This window comes from Molothrus ater, chromosome 12, assembly GCF_012460135.2.
Source record: "Molothrus ater isolate BHLD 08-10-18 breed brown headed cowbird chromosome 12, BPBGC_Mater_1.1, whole genome shotgun sequence".
Lineage (NCBI taxonomy): Eukaryota > Metazoa > Chordata > Aves > Passeriformes > Icteridae > Molothrus > Molothrus ater.
Genome location: NC_050489.2, coordinates 10,042,147 through 10,069,086, shown reverse-complemented (window position 1 = coordinate 10,069,086; position 26,940 = coordinate 10,042,147). Strand labels below are relative to the sequence as shown.

Sequence of the window (26,940 nt, the reverse complement as noted above, 5' to 3'; positions counted from 1 at the left end):
TGCTTTAGTGTTTTCTCCAAAAGTTGTGGAACAGATTTTCAGATCAGCAAAGCTCCGTGCAGGGGAGCAGATACGGCTGGGCTGTGCCTACGACTGACAAAACAAATTTGGGTTATTAGCGGGTTGCTTTGACTCATCACCCGGAGACTTTGAGAGTGTGAGGAGGTTTCTGTAAGCGATGTAAGCGAGGCAGGCTACTGTGGTTTAAAGTCTTGCTCCTGACAGCACGTTAGAAAAACCTCGTTTCTTCTGCTACCAACCTGACGCAGCAAGGCAGCGGTGTGAATCGATAAAGTGCATTATCCAAAAAAAAAAAAAAAGGGCGGAAAACTGGTGGAAGCGGTGAAAGTTACTCACCTGGAACCTCCGGGAGCGAGGACAGCCATGGGCAGGGCCGCTGCCGGCCCCGCTCCGGCCCGGGCGGGGGGAGCGGCGGCGGGCGGGGCGGGGAGGGGCGCGGGCCCGGGAGCGCTGCCAGCGCGGCGCCGCTCGCTCGGCACTTGGCCCCGCAGCGCGCCCGCCCAGCGCAGCCCTGTTGCACCGAGCCCGGGGTAGCCGCCCCCTCCCCGGCAGCGCGGGGCGGCCGCGGCCCCGCCGTGCCCCGCTCCGCCGGCGGTGACGGTCCCCCCGCCTTTGTCGGGCGGCCGGTCCGTCCGTCAGTCCGTCCGCGCCGGGCGCGTGGCTCCTTTGTGTACGGCAGCTGCTCCTGAATGCGGAGGCAAAGCCCGTGGCTTGGCACTGAGCTTTTAAAAAACAACAGCCCTCCCTCCCTCCTTCCCTCTCCCCTGCCCTCCCTCCTTCCCTCCCCTCCCCTCCTCCCGCCGAGGTGGACGGGCATCCACCTGGGGTCCGCTGCCCACCTCTCCTCTCATCCTTCTCTCTTCTCCTCCTTGTTTACCTGCACTTTTCCGCCGCCTCTTTCCCCGCTGTCCCCGCCGCCCCCCGGTCCCCGCTCTCGGGCAGGCTCGGCGCCCCGCAGCTCCGCTCCCTCGGCGGTTCGCCCGTGCCCCTACGCCGGGGAAGGCACTTGAAGGTGGATCTATTAAACAAACCTCCCGGCGGTCTCTCCAAGTGGACCAAATCTCCAGCATGGATGTAAGATTTTACCCGGCTGCGGCGGGCAGCGCGCTCCCCGGAGACCCCTCCAACCTGGACTTTGCCCAGTGTTTGGGTTACTACAACTACAACAAGGTGATTATTCCCGCGGGTGTTAATTCCTCGTGCTGCTGCCCGGGGCTCCGTCGGGGCGGGGGGAGGCTCGGGGCTGGGGGATGCGCGGAGCCCGGGGCGGTGCGCCCGCCGCTCTCCGCGGGGCCGGGGGATGCCCAGCCCCGGAAAGTTGTGGTCGGCGGGGCCGGACGGCTCCTGCTGCCGCGGGGCTCGCCCCGGGGAGCCTGCTCTCAGGCCGGTGCTCGGGCGGTTCAGAGGGGTGCGAGCGGCAGACAGCCGGGAGGAGCTCGGGGGGGCGATGCTGCTCCCCGTGGCCGGCGAACAAAGGCGCGTCCCGAGCGCGCAGCGTTCGCGCTGGGGTCGGGACTTGCCGAACTTTCCCCGGGCGGAGCCGCGGCGGCTCCCGGCGGGTCGGGCAGAGCGCGGTGGGCTCGGACGGCCCTGAGAGGAGAGCACGGAGCCTCCCTCTGCTCTGTTCTCTCGGCTCAGCGCGGCTCTGTTATGGCCAGTTCCTAACTAGAGGATTATCCAAACGGGAGGATTATCCAAAAGTGCATCAGCTGCTGGTACAGGAGGGTAACTAGCGCTCCGCTTTGGCGAGGGCTGTCACAGAAGTTGCAGTACCACTTCTGTGTATTCACACCTCTGCGGCATGTGCAGTGTTTGGAGTAAACCCTAGAAGCAATAGTCATTTCCTAGTGTCTTACCTTCATTTACAGAAATATGTTTTAATAATACGGGGATGATTTACCACAAATTACCCAAAGTTGAGAATGACACTGTGACTCACGCTATTTTGAAAAAAGACTTAGCTGTTTGCACTGTGATGTGTCAATAGCACATTGAGCTATTAGCACTGGGCCCTCACACATGCACATAAAGATCCCTTTCACGCTGTGTTTTTCCTGGTGCTATGTTTGTCCAACCTCTGGGGCCTTTTGTGAGGCACTGTATGAGATGCTGGGGAAAAGAAGGGTGCTGCATGAAGCCTGAACTTGCGTTAAATCCTATTTTTCTTGCAAAACGAAGAGATAAACTTTGCTGAAATACAATGCTCACTTTCAGAGAGAGAAGTAACGTGCGTTCAGATAAATTCAGGAGCTGGAGAAAACTTTCTCCTGGAGCAATCGCGCCTGGCTGGATGTCGTGGGTGTCGCTCTGCAGGCTGATGTCCACCGGGGCCGCTGCTGCTGGAGTTGGGCAGGCGGGGCGCGGTGTCCGGCCCGTGTCCGGCTGTCCGGCCCGTGTCCGGCTGTCCGGCCCGTGTCCAGCTGTCCGGCCGGCCGCGGGGCCCGCGCATGCGCCCGTGCGGGGCCGGCGCTGCGCGGCTTTGTTAGCGCGGAGCGGAGCGCGCAGGGCGTGAGGCAGGGCTGAAATGTCAGCCCCAGCTCTGAGTGCTGCCGAGGACTCCGGGAGCTCCAAAATGCCCCGTAAATGTCCGCTGCTGGCTGATAAACCGGCTAATTTTGGAAACTTGCAGCGCTTGCTGGCAGCCGGCGTGTTTACTGTAAATTTCACTTGTTCTGTGACTTTCCTGTGTTGTGCAAGGCATGCGCTCAATTCAAGCTCAGGTGCAGGTTACTCTGTAGGCTCTTTCTAAATTTCTTTCTATGTCCAAAATTTTTAGTATCTCCTGAATACCGGTAGTTTCTCATGTCCATTAGCTTGCTGCTAGGGCACAGTTACATATAACCTTTTAACTGTATTTCCCATCGTTGTACAAAGAGAACAGAGTGTGCATTCAGAAAAAGTCAAAAGTAACTAACTTTTGGCCTATTCAGAAACATATTTCAGTTGCTGTACTCCTGAACATAATTTTGGCAAGTACCTCGTAGGCCAGGCTTCCAGTCTGCAGCAGAAAATATTTTAATTAACAGAGTACAGCTCATGATGCTTGTGCCTTATAATAGATATCTTTGTATGCAAAAGGCCTGATCTGGAGCAGGCTGACACACGCAGAATTGTGTTGCTGTTGCTGTGAGCTCTTCATTGGCTCAGCTGGCAAAACAGCAACGTGGTGTACAGGTGTTTCAAGGACAGAACAAGAATTTGTGAATGAGTTCCTAGAAAGGATGGGCCTAACTGTGTTAATCTAATCTCATTTTCTGCATTGTTTATAATCTGTAGTTATAGGAGTCATTGTAAATTTGTGGGCTTTTTAATTATTCTGATAAAGAGAGTACATCTGTTTTGATATCTTGCCTCCCTGCCTTGCTTTCCCTGTCTTCTATCCTTTTCCCTGTGTTTCTAAGGAAAATAAATGATTGTTCTGTTAGGTACCGAGATGACCAGAAGGCACTGAAAAAAAGGGCTGAAATATTTACTCTGCTGAAGTAAATGTGAGAACTGTTATTGATTTCACTAGGGACAGTATTTCACCTCAAGTCTTTCTGAAACTCATTTGAGTGTCCTGCCCACTCATCCATGCCTGCTCCATTGTTAGGAGCTGAATCCGTATTCTCCTTGTGACAGTGACATTGCCTGTGACAACTGCTGGGAAGCAGCGTGATGGCAAGAGTAAACAGACTAGGTGGTTGTATATATGTGAAAAAGCAGAATTATTTATGTGAAAATATTCTCAAGATCATTAAGACACAGAATTGATGGCATGTGGCCTGCCTGTGGAAAATGGTATCTTGCATCATAGTGTCTAAAAATATCAAATTTAAAACCTTTTAGTGCAAATACACTGCACCCTGTGAGACAATGCTGCCTTCCACCTGCCTGCTTTAAACAGAATTTCCCAGGACTGCAGGGTTTTTGTCCTTCAGTGGATGCAGCACTGGCAGGAATGTGGCAGACTGACCCATGAACCCCCAAGCAGGACTTGGGATCTCAGGGTGCCCTGTGAGGAAGGGTCAGGGGTGGGAGGGGAGCTGCATCCTGAGCCCTGTGTTTGGAGCCAGGCATGCTGAGGAGCTGTGCTGGCCCTGACCTGCAGGCAGCCTTTGACTGGATTCCACCCCAGCTGCTTTCTAAGTGCAACGTTGTGCTTTTGGAACTGGAGCTCAGGACTGGATAAGAAGACCTAAGAGTGAGGGATAGACCTAAGAGTGAGGGATGTCATCTTGGGGTATTTTGGAGGAGGGTTAGTGTTGAGTGCAAGACAGGTGTTTGAAATGGACTGGTGTACATCCACATCCCTGCCACCACTGGCAGTGCAGCAGTTTCTGGGAGATTCATGGGGGCTGCTTTTGGTGAGGTGGTGCAACATGGCATGCACATGGAGAGGGCAGAAGAGGAAACAGGGGCACAGAAGTGCAGTGATTTGTCCAAGGTTACCCAGTCGGTCACTGACATAATCAGGGCCACAACCAAGGTATTCTGAGATTCAGTCCAGTGGTTTATGCTGAATCTCATTTGCTCTAATAGGATTACTTACATGTTTAAAGTAAAGCATGTGCTTAAGTGCTTTGCTGGATCAGGGCCATATTTGATAAGTTTTCAGCCCTGATGTGAGAGTGCATTACTTGACCCTGCATGTGTGTGCCTGGTTCGGGATAACAGCGATCCACTTCTGCTTCATGGAATTGCACAAGTGAAACCATGGTTTGCCTGCTTCTAGAAGAATCCTGCTGCAGTATACTAAAAAAAAAAATCGCCAAAAAGGAGCTATAAAAATTACAGAAAGTTGAAAGAGACCAGCTGTTGTAAAACATTCTGCTTCTGTTTTGAGCCCTTTTATGGTTCTGCAGATGGAGAATGACTTTGGACATTCAGTACAGTTGAGTAGCTTTTTCTAAACAAACTTTTTCACTTATTGAGTAAATTATATGTCTTGTACTAAAAATATTTAGGGAACTAGTATTCATCCTGGCATATACACGTGTTTTTGGGTGTTTTTTTTTTTTTAAGGAGCTGTAATTCTTATAATGCCATTTGGAAAAAGTGAAAACTCCAAAACCTAAATACATACAGCTCAGTGCTTGAGTTATCATATTAAATTCCAGAATCCTTACTTCATTATTTAGCTGCCTGCATTTTATAACGTTTATCTCTACTACACAGATTGTCCTTGAAGGATACAAATTTCAAACATACATACCTTAATTTAGGCACTACCATACATATGAGATTGTCAGAGCTTGATGTTTTTGGCTGAAATATTTTTCATTTTACAAAGGAAGCTCAGGAAGTTTATCTTGTTCTTCCAGAGGTAAAGCAAAGACAGCAGTAGTTTAGTAGCAGCTAAACTGGGGCTCTAAGTCATTCCTATTAGAGTGTGTTGTTAGAAAAAAGTAGATTACAGTTATGCAAATAATTTAAAACTACTCTTCTTGCAAATTTAGTGTGGCTCTATATGCATAGGTTTTCTTCTCCTGCAGCAGATGGTGGGAGACAATGGGTGCATGTATGTTGCTAAGATAGAAAGCTCCATGCTCACTCATCAGCTGCCCTGCAAATATGCTTGTTTACATCTGGGCTCTGCTCTGCTGCTCTGTGCTGAGCTCCTGTGTGTGTGTCCACAGCCTGACCATGGCAGAGGTGGCCACAAAGCACCAGGCAGCTCCCGAATAGTAGAGGTGTGTAGCACAGACACAAATACAGGTCTTGTTGGAGACAACTTAGGTAGGGGATTGGGAACTTTCTGTTCAGTGTCAACTCAGTAAATGATGTTTTATCACCAGTATTTTCCACTGGTCATCTGGCACATGTGCCAAGTGTGCTCAACTGCTTCTTTCCCAGAACAGCCAGCTCCTGCCTTGGATATCTCAAAACCTCAGGACTGTGTAGGCAACTAATGCTAGGGAGCAAAAAATTCCCCAAATATTTGTCTATCCAATCCAGCACTAAAATTGTTGGATATATAATTCCTAGTCCCTGAAGAGGAAGTAAAATGGTCATATGAGTATGTCCACCAGAATGAAAATTACAATTTGTATCATCACCCCACCTTGCATTATGCTGTTTTGCAGGCAGAGTCACCCCTGAGGTTTTCTGCCATAGCTAAGAGCTGGCTGTAAAACAGGAAACCCCTGTATGCCACACCTGGGCAAGAACCTCTGGTGCTCAGAATGAACACCTGTAATGGGGATACAGATGGGATTGTGCAGGGTACAGTTCTTCTGTGGCTCACAGAATGCAGCTCCTATACTGAATGTACCATTTGCTGGTTGAGAGTCGATTGTATAAAAATATATACTTTGTAGGAGTTAATTTTTAGAAATTTTTCTTAGATGTTTTCATTACAGAGGGTTACAACCAAATCAGTGAGATGCTTGCAAGAATACAGTAATACATGAAGAGTTTGAAAGTAATGCTTAGGAGATATTTAGAGTACTTAAGATATGGATGGAAATCATTAGTGGGTGGAGTTTTTAAAACAGTGATGTATATAGCAATGACAACTCTGGGGTGTGTGTGGTGTGGACATGGAGCTTCACTTTACACCTCTGGCTCTGGAGTGAGAGACATTGACCAAATCCACTGGGATGACAAGAACCTCATTCCCATAGTACCACCCACAGTACACCACGCTGTACTTCACAGACAGGTACCCAGTCCAGCCTAACCTTATAATGAATTATTGCAAATTTATAATAAAATCTAAAATAGAAGCACAGGAAATAACAGCCTCTATTCTTTGGCAGATACTCAAGAGAGGCTCTCAGTTGTGTGATTCATTTGTTGCAGTTTTGTGCAGTGTCTGACAAAGCGAGGCCAATCAAACTGTGACCTGTGGTTTGTGCTGCAGCTTTTATTAAATTTACACTTAATACATCCCTGTGTATTTGTTGAATTCTGATACTCCTTAAAAACCTAAGTAACGCTACTGAATGATGATGGTCAAATTTAAGAGGAGAGAATTTGTACAGCACTAATCCTACCTCTTTATCTGTAATCACTTTTCCACTGCTGTAAAATTGAGTACTGTTATACAGACCTAATGGCAGGGTTGAATTTTCAAATGCTTCACACTCTTATCTGATAGCTGTGTTCTGTACTGTTACCTGTCTGTGTGATGTATTTATAGAGTGCCAGTCACCACAGTATCTTTGTGATGATTGCTACCAAAATTGAGAACTCTGAGGTGAAAATCTAATCAGGACTTTAGATAACAATGTCACACAAGAGCCTTCTGGTCTTTGCCTCTGTGCTCTGTTCAGATGAAGCCTTAGATGAGATCATGCTTGCTGCCACGTTATTCATTTTTTATTTTTGTAACAAGATTTCTATTTCACATCTTTTCCACTGATGTTAGCAAGTGTCAAAACAGTCCAAATCCTGTTTTAAATGTATTCTCTCTGTTTATACCTGAAACAATGTATTCAAAATCATAGGCATTACAGGGCAGCTGAAATATTGAAACCAAAAGGGGAGACTGTCATTACACAGCTGCATCTGCCATGGGTAACCTTGAATATCCAAACAGATGTTTTCATGAACTTCTTCATTCACTTCGTGGTAATGGGCAGATTAGCTGAAAATATTATTTTCATCACATTAAAAATAACTGAGTGCTGGAAGTATGACTGACCCATGCTGCAGACTGAGTTGTGTTGGAAAAGGTGTGCTACTGAAAATAGACAATGTTAGTTTATAATTGAAAACTGTTTTAAGCAAACAGTTCATCTAGTTTGTTTTCAGTTTGTTTGTATAGTTCATGTTCCAGCTCTTGGCATCAGTGTTTGCTGTTTATTCCTGCACAACCAGTTTGCCCAGCAGCCACATTTGGTTGAAAAGCTCCATATCAAGAGGGAAAGAAAAGCAATCCATTCTCAAAAAATGTAAGTTGAAAGTATCCCTTGTATCAAAGTGGTTTTTACATCCATAGAAAACCCATTCAGTGTGGGCATCTTTCACTTACTTCCATGTGCATTAGATCAGGCCTGACCTTGGTATTTCATGGGAGAAATTTTTATCCATTCAATGTTTTATTTTCACTGTTTTAAAGTAACAGCCCTTCTCACTGTCTGGGTCTTAGAGCCACATGTTATTGTTCCTGGCCAAAGACTTGTGTGAGCTGAGAATAATGTGGAAAACAGTGGGTTGTGACATAGGTTAAAAACAAAGGGTGTTTTGGGGTGAAATGGCAGGACTTGGACTGGTAACCTCTGAAATAAGGGATCAGAGGTCTCAGCTGCTGGCTGGAGTCAGAGCTGCAGAGGCAGCAGCACAGGGATCTCCTCCCTTCCCTGCTCTGCTTTACCATGGATGTAAGTGATGGCTATGTTAAATCATTGTGTTAAAGCAGCACATTTCTCTGACAGATACATTTGCATTTGGATTTTCCTTCTCTACAGTGAATATTCTGAAGAGTTCTGATCAACTGGGCAACCTAACAAAAGGTTGGAAATACATAAAATTTTGCACAAATCCTACCAGCATGGTGGGATTTGTGGAAAATGAAGTCTATGTGCAGATGGCTGAGATCACTTGAGGCTAGGTGTCTTCATCTCTCCCTTTGATTTCCTTAAGAAGCTCTGCTGTGTTTGGCATTCCAAGTGGTTATAGTTAGTATTGTAATTCTCTGAGCAGTTAATTTGAGAGAAATTAGATAGGGACCTAAAATCTAAATAGTTTTAGACATCCAAGTAAATAAATTAAGGGTCTTTTTTGTTGTGGGGTGGGGCTTTGTTTGATTGTTTGTTGTTGTTGTTGTGGGGTTTTTGTGCGTTTTTTGCAAGGAAACAACATGAGCTTTATGAATCATCCTTTTTGTCCCAATGGGACAATGCCTGTATTCAAAGTCTCTGAATTATATAAAGGTTTGTAGGTTCAGGACATATTTAAACACCTCAGTATTGATTAACTGTCTAATTTTGATAAGAAAATGGTGTTAAAACCATGCAAAAATCAATTGCTGAATGTTGGAGTAGCTTATTTTCAGAGCAGATCATATTTATCTGCCATTCTTTTTATGCTACTTTCTTCATGATTGTAAGGCTTACACAAATAGTTGGATTTGTGAATAGTTTGAGAACTGTATTTCAGTACTTTTTATTAATAAAATTTGTTATTAATAAAATGCTTTTGTTAAACTGTACTTTTATCAGTAAACTGTTTACCTGATAGGGGATTAACAGTCCTCTATTTACATTCTTTAAATAAAGAATAATTTTATTAGGCAAGGAAATATAATCATTTTGTTTGCTTTAATAAGTTAATGCTGTTACTTTTGTGGTTTCCTGAAAAGCACGTGGCTGAAATGATGACTATAATAGGTGGTGGCCATGTAAATATGGGGCTATTGTGCTATTGATCTTTTGTAGCAAAAATCTTGGTAGTTGTGGTTTCCTACCACAACCCAACATGGTTCTTTTTTCTCCTTTTGTTTGCTTGATACAGTTTGAAATAAGTACTATACTTTACATTTAAAAATGCCTATTCTATACATGTGGTAAAACCCCCAGAATTGTATGATGCATTCTCTGCTCTTTTTCACAGCAGAACTTTAAGTAAAAACAAGACTGATCTCAAAACTACACTGGACCATAGATGTAAATACACTGTGAGGTGCAAACACAAGAGCTTAGTATAGATTTGCACTACAAAGCAATCATGAGAGTGAATAATATGTTTATGCCTATGTGACTTTCTCTTTGTGGTTTTATGAGTGTCCAATTGCAGTGTTCCAAATGATAAGATGAAGTCATTTGTATCAATTTCTTTTGTCCTTCCAAATAATTTGCAATTTCAGGATATTGTTAAATAAAAGGATCTAACAGATGCTTGTGCTGTCCTTTCCTCCTGACGTTTTTAAATCCTACTTAGAGCTATCTTTATGCTCCCGTGGTGGTGCAGCTGAGACCCAAGGAGAGCATGTGGAGTGGTAAATCAGATGTTATGTCACACAGGGCAGCCAGGCTTCCTAAACAGTGGTTTGCATCACTGCTTCCATGATAGAGATCTACCTGCTGTTTATGACAGAGCAGAAGTGCCTTTGTTTCATTCTCATACTTTCATCTAAGCCTCTTTTAATGTAATAGCTCTGTGCTGGGGTCTTGGATGATGCTATAAGGTGCATTGGGTATTGTATGGCTTCTGTAATTGTTGTTTCAGGGATGTGATGAGCCCTCAGAGTGTGCAGTCTCAGTTCCCAGGGTTCTCTCACCTGGGTCTGCCTCCAGCACTCTGAGTCAGCATCCCTCTGTGTCGGGGGCTGCAGGGCAGTGGTTCAGTGCCCCCTGCTCTCCCTGGCCTGCTGATGGAAACAATGGCTTGTTCTGAGATTTTCCCTTCCTGCAATCAGCTTTGGGAGTGCCTTTGCTGTGAGAGGGCTCCTGGAGAGTGCTCTGCCTCAACACATTCCTTGGGTGGCTTTCTCATCTCCCCATGGCTCTGCCTTGGGCTGGCTGATGGCACGTACCAAAAACCTGACATCCTTGGAGCCACCACAGCTGGGACAGAACCTCGGTGTTTGTGCAGCTCAGACTGAATCAGGTGAAAGACAGGGCTAAATATGACCAGGGTGATGAATCAGAGATCATATGAAAGGAAAGTATGTTCATGAAATACCTGCTCAAGCAGGCAAGCAGCACTTCAGTGTTGTGCATACACAGCTGTGTGATGTGTCCAGTGTGCAGCTTGGAGATCAGTCTTGCTCTTCTACCTGTAATTCTTCACAACAAACAGCTATAGAATGGTAGCGTGAGCTTCTGTGTTTATTTTGCCTCAATCTGCAGCTTTAGCTTGCCCAGTTTAAGTAGAAAACTGTTTTTCTAAATTTAGTTGGCAAACAACTTGTGATAGGATAGCAGCCTTTTTCTGTCTTCTCTGCTAGAAAGTGTTTGAGTAGGGATGGTGAAGATTGGCTTTGACTTCTATCAGCACAAATATATTGCTGGTGATACTGTATCATAGGAGCATGCTGCCTATCTCCTGTATTCTTGTCTCTAGTAAATAGCAATTTTTCAAGGGAGGTCTCAGAATTTGCCCTTCTGTTAATAGTCTGGTGGAGAGTTTACATACCAGAAAAGAATCCTGATTCTTCACTTGATAACATATTAAAGGGCTTGGTTTTTTTGGTGGGTTTTTTTGTTTGTTTGTGTTTTGGGTTTTTTTGAGGTTTGTGTTGGGTTTTGTAAAGAAAATTGGCAGCTATTGCTTGTAATACATGCAACTAATAAATGTGAAATTGAAAACGTGACTCTTGGACAGTCACACATTTTTAAAGCTCAGACAATGTGTATTGGTTTGCACCAGTTCTAACACAGTTCCACTGCTTGGAAAATGTGGGGAGGGGCACTTTGCTCCTGCACAGAAATACCTACATTAGGATAGAAACATCATCTTTGGAGATCATGGGCTCCTTATGATGGCTTGTAACATTTGGATTGCTAACTAACTGAGTTCCATTATAGTGCACTCTGCATCATATTCCTTGTCATTTGTGTGTTTATGCAGAATTATTTCTAAATAGAAGCTTTTAAGGTTATTCCATCATGAGGCATAAGTGAGAGACAGTGATAAAAAGCTTGATTTATTATGACTAACTGCAGGTGAACACTGTTGTTATGCCTCATTCTGAGTGTTTCTGTGACTCAAAAAGGACTCCATTGAAATACCATGACGTCAATGGAGTATTTTAAATGCATATGAAAGGATAAAGTCTAGAAATCATAATAGTAAAAGTATCTATCCATATACTTTTAGTCTAAATAAAGCATTTGTAGATCTTCTGAGTTTCATTTATTCTCTGTGTGGGTGAGACCTGATACAAATGATACATTTTGCTTTCTGCTCCCCCATATGTAACCTTTTTTCTTTTAAAATAAATGTGAAAGTAGAAGGGACAATATCCATGGAGGAAAGTTATTCTGTACCTTCAGGCTCATGAAATCAGATTGATACTTTGCAGCTGCAGTGACTACAACCAATGCGCCACCCATCTGACACAGAATTTTAACAGTGAGAAATCTTTGATCTTCTTCTTTTTAATGATTTTTTTCCCCAGTTCTTCTTATTTTGCTCATTCTTAGAGTTTTGCCTTATCTTCCACACTTCTGTGGTAGGAAGCAGTCTTTGCATTATCGGTTGCCAAAGGAAATGGCCATTTGTTGATTTAAAAGGATAGAAAAGGGGATGTGTAACACCTTGGGGACAAAGAGGAAGTAGTGCTTTGGGAACACTGCTAAATATTTACAATTGGAGGATCAAGTGTTTTCAGTCTCTCTGAGTTCTTAAACTTCTTTCTTTTGTTGGCAAGAAGCAGGAATAGAAAGGGGTAAAAATACCTGTTATTCTCACTAAAAATTGTTCCCTAGATTTTAAAGAACTGATCTTTGCTTCTTATTTGATCAAAAGAAAGAGGCCAAGTTCATCTTTGCTTCTTGGTTCAGTTTGTTTATGGCACCCAAACAAAGGAGCTTGTATCTGCAGCTTTTTTCCCCAAACCTCAAGTATCCAGGGGTCTTTGAATGCAGAAGTAAGAAATAAGAAGATTTTAGTTGATGAATCTCAGTATGTATGCTAGAGCAAGGCCAGTTGCTTATTGATCCCAGCTACTGAAGTTTTCCCTGTGAAGCTGATTTATGTTTATCTTAAAAAAAAAATAATCAATCAGTGAGACAAACTGAACCTCATGTAAGAACTGATTTAAAACATATTCAGCTTTTTCTTTCTCATCCTTTCTTTGTAAGAAAATCTTCTGTGAATTCAAAAGGAAAGGGTGCAATCCTGCTCTTGCACATAGGAATGTACTCTCTTTAAACAAGAGAGTTGTATCTGCTTTTGAATTAAGCTTCATAAACTTGCTGGGAAAAATTCAGCTCACAGGGTGTATTTTCAAATAGTAGTTTTTGGGCACTGAACCACTCATTTCCTAGAAGGATAAAGGCAGTTCTTTGTACCTGCTGGCAAGACAAAGGAATCAGTGCTGCTGCTGCTGTGTGATGTGGGGACAGCTGCAGTGTTGGTAAGGGCTGACTCTGGCTGGTGGGAAACACCTCTGCTGCTGGGCCTCTCATCCTCACCAGAACCAACACACTGGTCTCACTGGTTTTGTCTGCACTTTTACTAAATAAATGAATGATTGCTATGTTTTCTCTGGCTTAGATACCAAACAAAGATGAAGGAAAATGCTACATTCAGTGGAGAAGGTGTAGATAATCTTCATGTCTGAAGCATAAAAGAACTGACCCACAAAATTGTAGGTCTGGCAAAAATATTTAGGTTTTTTTTTTTTTTTTTTCATAAGTGTCTTATACTGGAGAATTTGTTTTTCTTACAAGAAGAAAACGTAAGAGACAGTGTCTATGGCCTGGGAGTAATAATAGAAAATGCAGGGTGAGAAAGAAAAGAGTGTTGTTCCAAGCATGGCTGTATAAACCCTGGCCATGAACTAGATTGAGAAGGAGAGGAGAGCCTTTCTCTCCAGAGGGCTGAGCTGCTGAGGCAGCCTTTGCATAGGGAAGGAGCAGTAATCACTTTTAAGGTTGATGCTCAGGGTTGATGCTAAATGTCATCTGGCTGGGTGAAACACAGGCCAGGGGGTTGGCTGTACTTTTAATCTTGTTTAATGTTGTTCTTTTGGGTTTCATCTTTACCTTCCTGTGATATTGAATTTGTGTTATGCGCTCTGTGAGTCTTAGAGGGAGTCTGTGAGACAGGACAAGGCAACCACAGATGTGATAGTTACTTACACACTTAATAACAGCTTTGGAGTGTTGCATAATAGCTAGTAAAGAGAATTCATGTCTGAAGTCTAATTATATAATGGAAAACAATTAGAAATGAGATTTATAGATGGTGGGTAGTTATCTTTTATCTCTTCATGAATGTGGAGAGACTATTCAGTCCTTCCTTCAGAAGTGGTGAGCTTTTCTTTGGTGGTGATGAGTAGAAAGGGAAAGGCCTTTAAGCATCTGAGGTGATGGAACAATCCACATCTGGAGCCTTGACAATCTCTAGAAGTGTGGTATTAAATCATTAGATAGTTAGTCTTGATGTGGATGTTTTGTAAGTGCACATCAGGTAATCATCTGCTTCCTCACCTCCATGCTCTGCTGACTGGTAGCTGCCTCAGTTTTTGAGAACACAGCACTTCCAGGAAATATGCTTTGTACTGCATCCTGTGGTGTTCATTTGAATTATATTTTTAGTTCAGTGCACAAAAAAAAATAACAGCATACTTATTTATCTACTCTTTTAGGGAAATTTGCACTGTCCTCTATTGCCATCATTATTATAAACATCATCTCTTTCTAATTGATGTAATGATTTTTTGTCCCTGTATGTCCTTTTCCAGGCCTGTTACATGATAGAAAAATGTGGGCAGTGTGTTTTTTCATTTTAAACAAATATTATCTGATGGCTTCTTGAAATGGTCCTCTGGTTGGAGTGTATAAAATTGAAACTTCATCCAAGTAATTTTCTTTGAAAAATCACATGAAATAAGGGTAAAGCTGCAGAAGTTGTATGTCAACAAACAGTATCTTGAGAATTCTTCAGAGAGAGCCCAAGTGTGTGGCACAAGGACCTGGTAGATCTCAGATCTCTTTGAAAGCCTCTCATTCAGAGCATTGGAGATGTGACACACTGATGTTTTTGGAAGGGATCATTTGGCTGAACTGATTTTGTGTTTCACACTCAAAAAACCTGTAGATTAATCTCAGAAGTTCAGAAAAAATTAACAGTAGTAAATATTTGCTAGTTCTGAGGTTTAAAGAATTAGATGGCTCCTTCTGAACACTGGTAGTAGCCTCATGTTTAGGTAGCTGATTATTTACATTTGCAACATGATTTTGTGGGAATTACTGAGCTCTGAAATACAGTGTGAAGATGTGCTGCCTGATTATAAGGCAGTTTAATCGCAAAAATCTTATTGTCAAATTTCATTGCTGCTAATTCTTAATATGTCCCAAGACAATTATATTAATTTTGTGCTATTAAAATGTGATTAAAAACCAGTGAAGATTTTTTTCAATAAGATTCTAACTTTGTGTTTTTTTGAAGAGTAGGTTGAAATAGTTGAAAGGTAAACTTTAAAGCAGGTGACTGTAGCTGATGTAAAAGTTTTCTTCAAACCATCAGTTGTCCAAAGTAATTATTCTTCCTACTTTGGCTGCTAAGTACTAACAGTGGGATTTTATTTTGTTTATGCTTGTGGATCAGAATGGGAAATGAAGTGTTTTTATCTGGTTGAAAGAAAGATTCTTTTTCTTCTTAAGTGGACTTTAGAAAAGGGAATATGTGGGGCTTTTGTAGCATCCCAGACCCCTGAAGCTCAATGCCAACACTTTTATCCTTGGCCTAATGTATCAAAAACTGATTTTGGGGTACTGGTTTGAGAGATACAGGCTGGGGTCTGGCTGGCAGGGAAGCACATCTCAGCAAGGACCAATGGTGGACTGAAACAGAAAAACCTGCAGTGAGAGCCTGCACAGTGGCCAGTACCTGACACACTTGTCCTGTGTGAGCAGGGGCTCAGGGACCAGGGCTTGACTAGCCTGGGGAAGGAGAGACTTCGGGAGACTTGGCAGCATCCCCTGCACCTGTGAGGAGGTGGGGCAGGCTCTGCGCAAGGGTTCATGGTTGGAGGTTGAGTGGTAACAGGCACAAGCTGAAATGGGAGTTTCAGGCTGGATGAAAAGAGGAAAAAATCACTTTGAGGATAACAGAGTCTTGGAAGAGGTTGCCCAAAATCCCTGATGGTTCTTAAGACTGGACTGAAGAAAATCCCCAAGCAAGAAGTTCCTCAGTTTGGTGTGGCTGTACTTTGAGCAGAGGTTGGATTGGAGATCTCCTGATGTTCCTTCTTAGGGCTGCACAAGGTGAATAGGCAGCAAAGATCAATTTGATCCTCCTTGCACTGTTGTAGAAAAACAGCTCTGGAAGGGTGGCACTGCCTCAGCCTCTGCTTGGCAGGGCCCTGCAGTGGGAGAAAGAAGTTACACATCCAGGATAACCATCTCTGCTCTGCTGGGATAACATCCAGGATAACCATCTCTGCTCTGCTGGGCTAACCATCCAGGATAACCATCTCTGCTCTGCTGGGATAACATCCAGGATAACCATCTCTGCTCTGCTGGGGAGGAGCTGGCTCTCCAGGGGCAGTGAGCTGGTCACTGTGACCTGTCAGACCATGGGGATTTGATGCAGCTGCCTGGATCCCCCTGCCTTTGTAGATGCATGTTAACTCATGCCATCCTAAAACAAGCAATTTTTCCTTAGCTCCATGTAACCTTGCTGTAAGGGATTTCTAAAATGGAGCCCATCAGTTTGGTTTGGCAGTTGTTAGAGTGTAGGAAAAAAGTGTGTAAAGACTTTATTTGAAACTCCAATCTGGAATAGGTGTCGCTGGTAACCGTTAGCTTTTCATATATGTGACTTGGCTGTTGCTTCTATAATAAAGTTTTAGAGTTTCTTCTTTCCTTCTTCAGAATTCCACATGATAATTCAGTTTTTATTCTCTTTTAGTACTCTTTAGAGAAATTCATCTAAAGGAAGGTAGCTCAAACATCAGAATTTCCTAGAAACCCTGTTGCTTTTGATACACAGAAAAACAAATCACAGTAGCAGCACAAATTTGGAGATGTAAAGTAGTTTTCCTAGAAAATAAAATTTTATTGTGCACAGCATTCTTGGAAGAAGGTTTTTGGAGGAAGCTTTTAACTTTAGTAGATGTTAATTACTGTATTCTACATTTCTTCTTCCTCTGTAGTTGGTGCCAGGTGCTGGTTGCATGAACTGACAAAAGTGCCCATGTGTGAGAGGAATAGGGAATGTGCTGAACTTTAAAATCATACATTGGATAATTTGGTGTTTTTCAAAGTTCTAGTTCCAACCTAAATCTCTGTGGTATGTAATGGTACCAAAAATGTTCATTGTAGCATTGTAGGATATTTTGGATTTTGCATTTAAGACACTAGAAAAGGATCTGATTTTCTGATTTTGGATGTTATGGTTATGGCAATGAAGTCTTTAAAATGTCACATGCCCAAACCCCTCCCCCAGTCACCACCTGTATTGTAGTAAATTAAACCCTGACTAGCTGGTGCAGTCTGAAATCATCATGGTAGTGATTCAGGTCATTACTACAAGAGAGTGGCCTAATGAAATTGCTTTGTTGGGCAGGAAAGGACAGAACCTAAACACTGAAATGGAAAATAACTCATTATAGTCTTCCAAAACTCAAGATTTCACTAAGACCTGCTCCAAACATTGAAAGTAGGTTGAAGAGAAAGTATCAGCACCGTTATATCTTAGTACATTTCAAAGAAACTTTTTTATTCTTATGAAAATATTTTATAATCACATCAATTTATTAATCAGAAGTAATTAGCTTTTGCAGTTTTAGAGACATTAGTCACAGAAATCAAATACCCTGGAGAACATGGACCAGGACTTCTTACATATGGCAAAACCATGGTGCTGCCTGTGTGGAAATTGTGCTTTTCCTGTGTTCTTTTGTATTAGTTAATAGAAAACCTCCTTGAAAGAAAAAGGATACTCATCAAAGAATGTTTTATGAAACAGAAAAAGAGAACTCATAAACCCTGTTGGATTCCAAGAGTTATTACATTTTACATCATATGCAGTTTATTTTTCCAGATGCCACAGTTGAAAATAATGTATTTTTAATATTACTTGAAGGAGTCTACAGATTCATAATAGCACGTGACATGTTAATATGCTCTGTGACATCCTACTGGTCATATCCAACTGTGATAAACAGTTGTATGTGCTATAAAAGTGACATCTATTATAAAAACAAGGATAATGCAGGAGGATACAAACAGTCTCTTAAATTTGTAAAGACTGTTGCAAATCTTGAATGTTAATTTAAGAAAAAAGTACATGCTAATGCTAAGTTTATGCCTTCAGTTAATAGTCTTTTATTCTTCCAGAAAAAAAAAATCAAGCAGCTATACTTTAAATGAATTTAATGAACTGCAAAGACTGACATTTTCACTATAAAAGTCACACTTCATTTAATGAAGTAGTTAAATATTGATGCTATATTAAAATACAGGCTGAATAAAAATGACAATATGGTTTTTAAAGTAAGAATTTGAGCTGTTTTTCCTTGTTATATTGAAAATTTCATGAACTGAGAAAAGGGAAATACAACAGAATATTTCCATAATAAACACAAGGCCCTTTGTTGAAATAACATTAAAGTTGAAAGACCCAAACCTATAAAAGAAAGGAAATAAAGTCACCATACTCTTAACTTGGCATCTTTGTAATTAAACACTGAATGTTTAAATGAGTGGAACCAACAGGATTTTCTAAAATTTTCAAAAATTCTTGGAAACAAAGACCTGTGCTACAGGTGGTACACAGAAGGCCTAGACATGTGTTTACCCAGGATCAATAGCTGAATTGAGACCAAACAGGATCACAGTATGAAGTAATTGAGCCTTAAGCGCTGTGGTTTTGGTGACAGTGTTCTGGCCAAGCTGCATTTCCTGTGTTGTGGCTTCCACACATTTCAGTTGGGATAGTTTGAATTTTCAACTGAATTTTTATACCTGCACTTTCACCACAATGTTGACTAAAGGAATATTGCTGGCAAGCATGGCTGAGGTGTTTCCAGCTCCAACACTTGGATAATGGTTAGGGAAAAAGAAAACAAGAATGTATCCTAGCATAGATGTGAATGGGACCAATGATTGAGTGATGGTATGATTGTCTTCACTTTGATGGATTGAATTATGTTGTAATGTACTCCATAAAGCTGTACCAATTCTGACACCAGGCTTCTGTGTGTAGTAAAACACTGAGGATGACATCTTTGGCTTGTTGAAGTCAATGGCAAAACTCACATTAATTTCAGCCCTCTGTAATTTCATTCTCAGTAGCTGACTTATAAAACAATGGCAAATTGATTTAGTACATTCTTTTCCCCCCTTGGGAAAGAGCTCTACTCTATGTAAAATGATTTGTCTTTTGACTTTCATGCTCTTACTCTGAAAATAGGAATTTTAATTCAGGATAAATACAATCTGATTTCCTTCCCATACCTGTGAGCATGTAAACATCAAAGGTGATAAAAGAAAGTGGAGCTATTTTGAAAGTGGTGGGTTATATGTATAGTTATATACACAACTGCTAATTGAAACTGATGGTGAGGAAGGCAATTGTCCAATGGAAGACTGTTGAATTCTTTCTGTGACTAGCAGCTATCAGGTGTGGTCTCTACACGTGTTAGTGGAAATCTGATGTAGGTGTTTGGGTTTTTTTTTCTCCTTACATGCAAGCAGTTTTTTCCTTAAAGCAAAAACAAAGAAAACAGTGGATTCTGAAGTTATATAAATGTATTTGTATCTGGAATACATGCTGAATTTGTGTTTATAACAGTGATCTTCAAAATTCTTCATAAGCTGCTACATCAGCATGTAATAGCATAGTTATGTGTCCTGGTATTTTGGCACAGCAGGCTCTGAAACATGAGCTACTTAATAGAACATAAAATTTTGTAGGCTATTACATAATATCAGTGAAATTTACCTAGAATTAATAGAGCATTGAGAATTTCTTCCTCCTCTAGACATCCTTCCAGAAAATGGAAGGAAATGGATAATGGATGTCAAATACATGTTTATGCTCTTCCTTGTCTTAAAGTAGTTCAGGTTCTGCAATAGCTGTGGCTTTGGGCGGCTGATCTGCTTCCTGCCTAGGGCAGTGCTCCCAAGGAATACAAAAGGGTGAAGCACAGCCCCAGAGAGGAACTTTGGGTGGCCTGTTTAGGAATCTGTGTCCTTATGTAGGTAAATCTTCAATGGAAGAATTGTAAAAGGTGCTTGAGAAGGTACTCTCAAATTTCTGTACTGCAGAAATTCAATAGTTATGTATTAGAGTCATAATAGTAAAACTGTGTCAGTGCTGCTGTCTTTAACAGTTGTATGGGGAAAATGTTTTATTAAACACTAATTTCACTAGTTATTTAAGAAGTAGCTGGCTTTGCACACATTAATCTCTTTTTCTTTTTAATTCAAGGTTGATGGTCTAGGTCTTACACATTGTATTTATGAATAGGGCACTCAATAACTATGCAAAATATCTATTTCTCTCATGGGAATCTGTGCTTTGATATATTCTGATCCTTATTAAATTTAAACAGGATCAAATTTATACAGCTTTGGCAGAGATTTATTAAAATACACTGAGTGGACAGCTTGTGGGAGTGCAGTGTGCTGTAATAACATATGCCTCTTACCAGAGAATAGTAATTATTGAGAATCAAATAAATCTGTAGGAGGTTAAGTATATATGGAAAAGATATCAATTGTAGTTTTCTACAACCAGACACAAGTACTGTCTGAAGATTTGTTGCTGTATAAAGAAGTGAAGCACCTTTTTAAAACCCTAAATATTCAAAATGTCATTTACCAACAAAGCTAATGTTCATCTAGTCTTCTAAAAATGTTAATGACATTTGCTCAGTAGCATTAAATTCATTATTTAATGCTCTTCATCTGCATAAGAAGCTATTCACATTTATACCAAAGATTTATTAAAGGTAATTGAAAACTGTTTGTTACAAACTTGTGCAAATTTATTTTCTTAATCTGAGTCATCATGTCCCTGGAAAGGAAAATACAGAATAACGGTTGCTGATTAAATAAAGAAAAAAATTGGTTTACATATTTTATATAATGTCTACCATTCATTCATAGTTTGGCATTGGTTTGTTTAAGATTAGATTTAAATTATTGTATGTGATGATTTCACTAGGCTGGGAATTGAAAAGTTTATAGGTGTGCCAGGAAAAGGAGTAACTTCTGGCATAGCTTTGAGTTTGATGAAGCTCCTGTTGTTTTTGTGATACGATTCTTTGGAATTTCAAAGCTGGAGCCATCTAAAAATAGTGATTTTTCTCACTAAACATTGAAAAAAGACCAACCAACCATCAGGTATGAGGGCAAACCCAAATATTCTATCCATCTGCACTGCTACTGTGGAAAAGATTCCTGATGAGGGTTAAAGAAAGGAGAATTTGGTGGAACATGTTCTAGTGTGGGTCATGGGGAGGTCGTGCTCCAAAACACAGCAGGCAGGGACTCAGGTCTTTCATGGTTTGGTTCCTCCAAATAAATTTCCTTGGGAAGGTCACAAGAGACATTTCTTTGATGCCCCCCTGGTTCCTTCAGTTACATGTGGAATTTGCTACCTGTACTGATTAAGTCAATGGAAAATAGATTTGCTGTTGAAGCAGAAGTTGAAAATCTGTAGGTTTTGTGCTGTAGTAATTAGTAATAAGCCATTATCCAGATTTTTATGGCTTAGGGATGTTTGAAAGGCAGCAGTATCCAAATAGACAGTTCTGGGTGTGCATGGGTGTGAGGCAGCAATAAAGTGTCCTTTGGGCTCTGGGCTTTGCTAGTTGTGGTTTAAGTGAATAGAACTTCATTTGGACTGTTTTACTTCCATTTCTCCCTGTGGTATGAAAGATGTGGAGTAATTTCAGCAGGAAATGTATTTCTGAGGGTTTATTGTGTGAAGAGAGTGACTTTTTAAAAGAAAATGCATTTAAATAGAGATTATATTTGATTTAAAACTACTACCATCAGAATTCCTCTGCATTTTAATTTGAACATCTAGTCAAAGCTGTCTAGTTTCTTGGTAGGAAATTTAAAAGATATTAATTTTGGTAAAACTTTCTGTAAGTCTTTATGCTTGAACAATTGTATCTTTTTTTAAAAAAATTCACTTACACTGATGTGGATGTGATATAGATCTAGCTCACTCCTTATCAAATTCCTGGTGGTTCTTTTATTAGTCTTTTGTCCTGTTCTTCTTTCATCCTACATTTCCAAATGGAATTTAAGATTTTTCTAAGTAAACTTATGAAACCTGATTACTTCAAGCTAGGAAGTTTATTCTCTTAAAACAATACATGTTCTGTTTCTGTCCTTTACTGTAGGTGCAGCAACACTGTGTATTTGTTAAAACAAAAGGGCATTTGGGTTCCAATCACATTTCAGTTATCCCATGGCTGTGATCTTGGCACTGTTTGTGGTGCCTGTCCCTCCCTCACTGACTTGTTCTGTGAAAGTGGAGACGATGATGATGATGATGATACACAGGGACCTCCTGGTAGTGCTCTGAAGCTCAGTTCCTGGCTGTTGTGTTGGGCTCTGCAGGCATTTCTACACTTTTTCATGCATATTATAACTGTGCATAATATATGTTGGCCTAGATGAGGTATATATGTATATATGGTGTGTTATATCAGCAGGGTTCAGCACAATCCTGTATAATTATAGTTCACCAATGAGGCATCTTTTGACACTACTGAAATTTTTGTTTCTGTTTGTGATTATAGTAGAATAAAGGTGTAAGGAGTAGGAGAAAATTCTTCTTCTTAAATCCCCAGGTGGTTTGACTCAGAATGTTTATTTCTGTGGAAAATTTTTATGTTTACGTCTGTATGAAGTCAAGTGATTGTGGAAGAAAACTGGGAGTCAGATGAGCTGAGGCCCTAAGAAAATGTTCATCTTGTCTGTTAAATATTTATAGGTCATGCTCTTCATTGTCTAAGCCAATTCAAGAAAACACAGTGTTTTGCAGCTGATTCCTGTTGTGTTTTCTTTGAAATATACGAATTTCCTTTGGTGCAATATAGATGAAGATTTATTTGCTTGTAAACAGACATAAGACAGTTTGTAGCTTAAGCACAGGAAACTTATAAAAGATTGCTTTATTTGTTAATAGAGAGCAGCCACATTACACTGGTTTGTATGTACTTTTATTAAATGTGATATGTGATACATAAAAATTTTAAATATTCCAAATTTATAAGGATGCTCACCTCTTGAAATTATTTCCTCTTTTAATGCCTCAAATCAAATGTATAGAGACAAGCTATTAGGCTATGAATTTATTCATTCATCACAATGAATCAGGTTGGCTTATGAAAGGTCTTTGTCTATATTGATATCTTCAGGGTCAAATAGTCATATTGCTTTTTACTTTGAATTGTTGCTACTGGCTACATGCTCTACTACAGGCCCTGACAGAGGGGAAGATTTGTGATAGTACTGAGGGGATTATTAAGGATTTAAAAAAATGTACTTTTGCATTTTTGACTAAGATTTATCTTGACTTTAATAGTTAGATGTTTTGTGTAAAGCAACAATAAAATTTGTTTGGAGATGTAAAACTATTTATTTAATTTATGTATGTCATGGGTTTGTGTATGTTCTACAAAGACAGTGTAAGCTAAAGGCAATAGCCTTGTGCTGTTGGAAGACAGCTAAATAATTGTTCTGAAATGTCAGTGGCTGTGACATTCCAAAAACACTGACATTCTCTTGAGTGATGTCTATTTCATCTCAGACTCACAGTGATTAATTAATAATGCTGAGCAAGTGAAAGTTTTAATTTGAAGATAACATATGAGGTACAAGATATTAATTGCTCCAAAGATAACATGCTAATTAAAAGGTTTATGCACAGTCATCTAAGGTTAACTGTGCATTGAAATACTCGAAATAGAAACATAATTATAGTCTCCTATCTGAATGCTGCATTTTTTGCAAAGGTAGCATCTTTTGTGCTTTCTGATTTGCTTTTCCTGGGGAAGAACTCTTTGTGCAACATTCCTTTTGCAGTGAAGGTAGTTCAAAAAGGAAACAGACATTGTAAGCCAAGGATTTAGAGCAGTGTAAATAGGTCTGTGTTGAGTATTAGTTCCAAACAAAGTCAGTTTTGAAAAGAAAACACCAACTTCTCTCATCATAAAACAAGGGAGTGGTTTCTAAGTATTAGAATCTTCATATTTAGATAAAGGAGTGTGTCTGGTGGCTGTCTCCTGGGCCAAGCTCTGTCTCATTCTCTAAGCAAAAAAGGGAAGGAGAAAAATGCAACTCCTGTGGCTCTCCTATGATTTATTCTGTTGCAGTACAATTTTCCAGCACAGCAGTTTCTGCTGTTCCTTCCTCTGTCCTCGCCAACCTTTTGGAAGTTTCAGCATCACCTTACCCAGCTGACAGGAGTAAAAGGAGAGCTCCTGGCCCTGGCAAGCTTTGGTTTTCATCTGCAGAAATGTGGCACGTTGGAGCTGCTCCTGGCCTGACGAGAGCCCCTGTGGCAGCATTTACATATCCATGTAAACAGATAACACATGCCATGCAAGTGTCATGGCTTTTGAGACAAACATCACCTCACACTGAACGTGCATGACTTCTTATGTGCTCCCCTTGCAGGGCTGTGCAGTGGAAATAGACATTTTTGTTATTCCTAGATTGACATAATGCAAGCAGCTTCACACCAGAATAAAACTAAGTGGTAGTGAAGTGAGTTTGGAATTCTTACCTGCATGAAGTAATGGCTGTGGACATTGTCTGTGATCTCACACCAGTGTTAACATCCATTCTTTGTTGGCTCAAAGGGAGCAGCCATTCTTAAGCTCTATAAACTATTTATTACATTCACTAACTCAAAGTGCAGAGGTAGTATCACTTTTATTTTAAATCATCAAGTTGAATAATGGAAAAAAAAAGTCTCTGTTCAAGAGATTTAAGCAAATATTTAAAGACCATAAATCTTCAGTCTTGGCTTTCTTCAGTGCTACCATAGGCAGCAGCAGGAGTTGCTGCTCAATTCATATATATATATATATATATATATGTATATATTTACACACGTATATATGGGGAGATATTGAATTGCACATGAATACTGCATGTATAGCTAAGGTAGCTTCATATTCCCTTATATCCTGCATTGCACAATTATCCTTGCACTAAGGAAAAAAAAGAAGTCTTAAATGAGGCAGACAGATCAGTTACCACAATAAAATCCATCAGTTGCTTCTTACGAGTGCTGATTCTGTAGGGCAAGAACTAATTAACCAAATAATTTTCCTGCTATCTAGAAACCTAAATAGTTTAAAAGTTTATAGCCTAGTGTGTTGGACTGAAGTCTAGAGATAAATTGTCTAAATCCAGAAGTATGAGCTTTAAAATTCTCTTGCATCAGTTTTCTTTTCCCTTCAGTCCAGAGGAACCTGTAATTTTTCTCAAAAGTCTTTATACTTAGAAAAAGTTCCTGTGTTCTACAGGTAGCCCGCCATGCCACCATTTATCCTTATCCTTAGAGATTTTGGTGCTTTTGGCTTATTCCCCTTGCCTTTGGAACAATGGTCCTTTAAGTTTTCCTACCTACATTTTAGCATTACCTAAAATCTATACCCTGTGATGTTAGAAATGTTACTGTTTTCATTAATTGCTCAGGGCCAAGAGTCACAGAGAACTTAAGTAACTTGATCAAGGTCATGCAGACTCAGGTGGCAGAAGCAGGAATTGTACATGTATTTTCTTAGCTGTAATTCCATCCTTCCTCTCCTAGTGAGTGTTTCTTAGCAAGATGCAGAAATCTACAGGTAACTCCACTGAGATTGTTAAATGTGTATCAGTGGCTTCCAGAGAAGAAATTAAAAAGCTGCCTTGGACTGTAATCAGTAAAAGTCCCCAGGCTGGTTACAGTTCCCTGGGCTCAGGAGATTGAACTGTGGTGTTAAAACTATTTCCCCCAGTCCCTTGGCACAGGCTGGGGTTTTGCTGGGTTACCCCATTTGTGGCTCTGAAGCCTCTCTAACTCTTCAGGGAATCATGTTGAAGAAATAAATAAAATAATCTGTCTTCCAAGAGTAGTGATTCCAAATCAGTCCTCACAGATGTGAGAGTACTTCTTGTGCCAGAAAAATTAAAAATGCACAGGAATATGTTCCTTTGGTTATTGCTCAGGGATAAAAACACTTTCAGATATGATTTTAACTTAAATGGCACTTACCATTGTTTAAAGGAAAAAAGCTCAAAATGAGCATATGTAGACATACAGATTCAAGTTAGGAAAGTTATGTAGGGTTTCTCATTGGGTATTTGTACTTTTAGTAAAGTGCATTTACTTGGACTGGACATTGTGTAGGTGCTCCTAATCATCTTTTCTTCCTTCTACTTTCAAGAACAGATCGTAGCATCTAATAAGTTGCAAATTAATTTCCTCCAAAATAAAAAGAGAGCTGAACTACCAGATTTTTTTTGTTGAAGCAGTTGAAGACAAATACATAACCTTTTGGAAATCAAATTGCTAGTTTATGGGTTTTTTTCCTTAGGTAGACTTCAACATACACTAAGCCCTATTAGAAAAGGTAATGTTCATGAATGTTTTTTGGAAGAAATACTGAAGTGTGTGTTCTACTTCACATTGCATTAAATTGATTTCTTGGCATTCAAAATACCACTTTTTTTCAAAGCAGCTTATTTGTAGCATCTAGCTTTTTAAAAATAATCCATATTTCATACTCAATGACATCTTGGGCCTTTTCAGCCTGGAAATATCTGGATAATAAAAGTTTTATGTGGTTGGTGCTTCAGTTCACCAAATGCCTTAATTTTCCATCACTCACATTGATTTTTATTTTTTTTTAAACAGAGTGGTTCCAAGTAAGAAAGCTGCTCTTCTGTAGACAGTACTTACCATCTTTGCTACAGAAATGAGTGTAATGACTTTTGAACAGAATGCTGAAAGTGCTTATTTGAGTGGAATGGGTTGAATTATCCTATCCCATTGAGCAAGTGATGGTGAACACATTGTCACCAATTGTGGTGTGACAAATTCCAGGCTTTGAAAATAGAGCCTTTAGGGCAGTTCACTTGATTGTGGTAACAGCAGAAGTTGAGACAGTTACTTAATGGCTCAGTCTTTCAGTATTTCACAGAGGTTATTATTTTGGAGTCATTATCCCAGAGATCATTATTTCATTGCAGAGGTTCACATTGCAAAGTCTGGGAGATGATGCTTCAAGGAGTTACTGTCTTGGCAAGTCATAAACAGGTGTTTTGGTTCAAAGCTGGCAGTGGTGCTGCATGAGGACAC

General features: G+C 40.5%; 1 protein-coding gene across 2 annotated transcripts in view; it reads left to right on the top strand.

The window, feature by feature from the left end:
• The first annotated feature begins 521 nt into the window (after positions 1-521).
• TOX3 (TOX high mobility group box family member 3) overlaps positions 522-26,940 on the top strand; it is a 74,024-nt gene continuing 47,605 nt past the window's right edge. For both annotated transcript variants that reach the window (XM_036390493.2, XM_036390492.2), the window contains exon 1: positions 522-1,191. In XM_036390493.2, the coding sequence (XP_036246386.1) occupies positions 1,090-1,191 (102 nt within the window). In that variant the 5' untranslated portion in view covers positions 522-1,089. The remainder of the gene's footprint in view (positions 1,192-26,940) is intronic.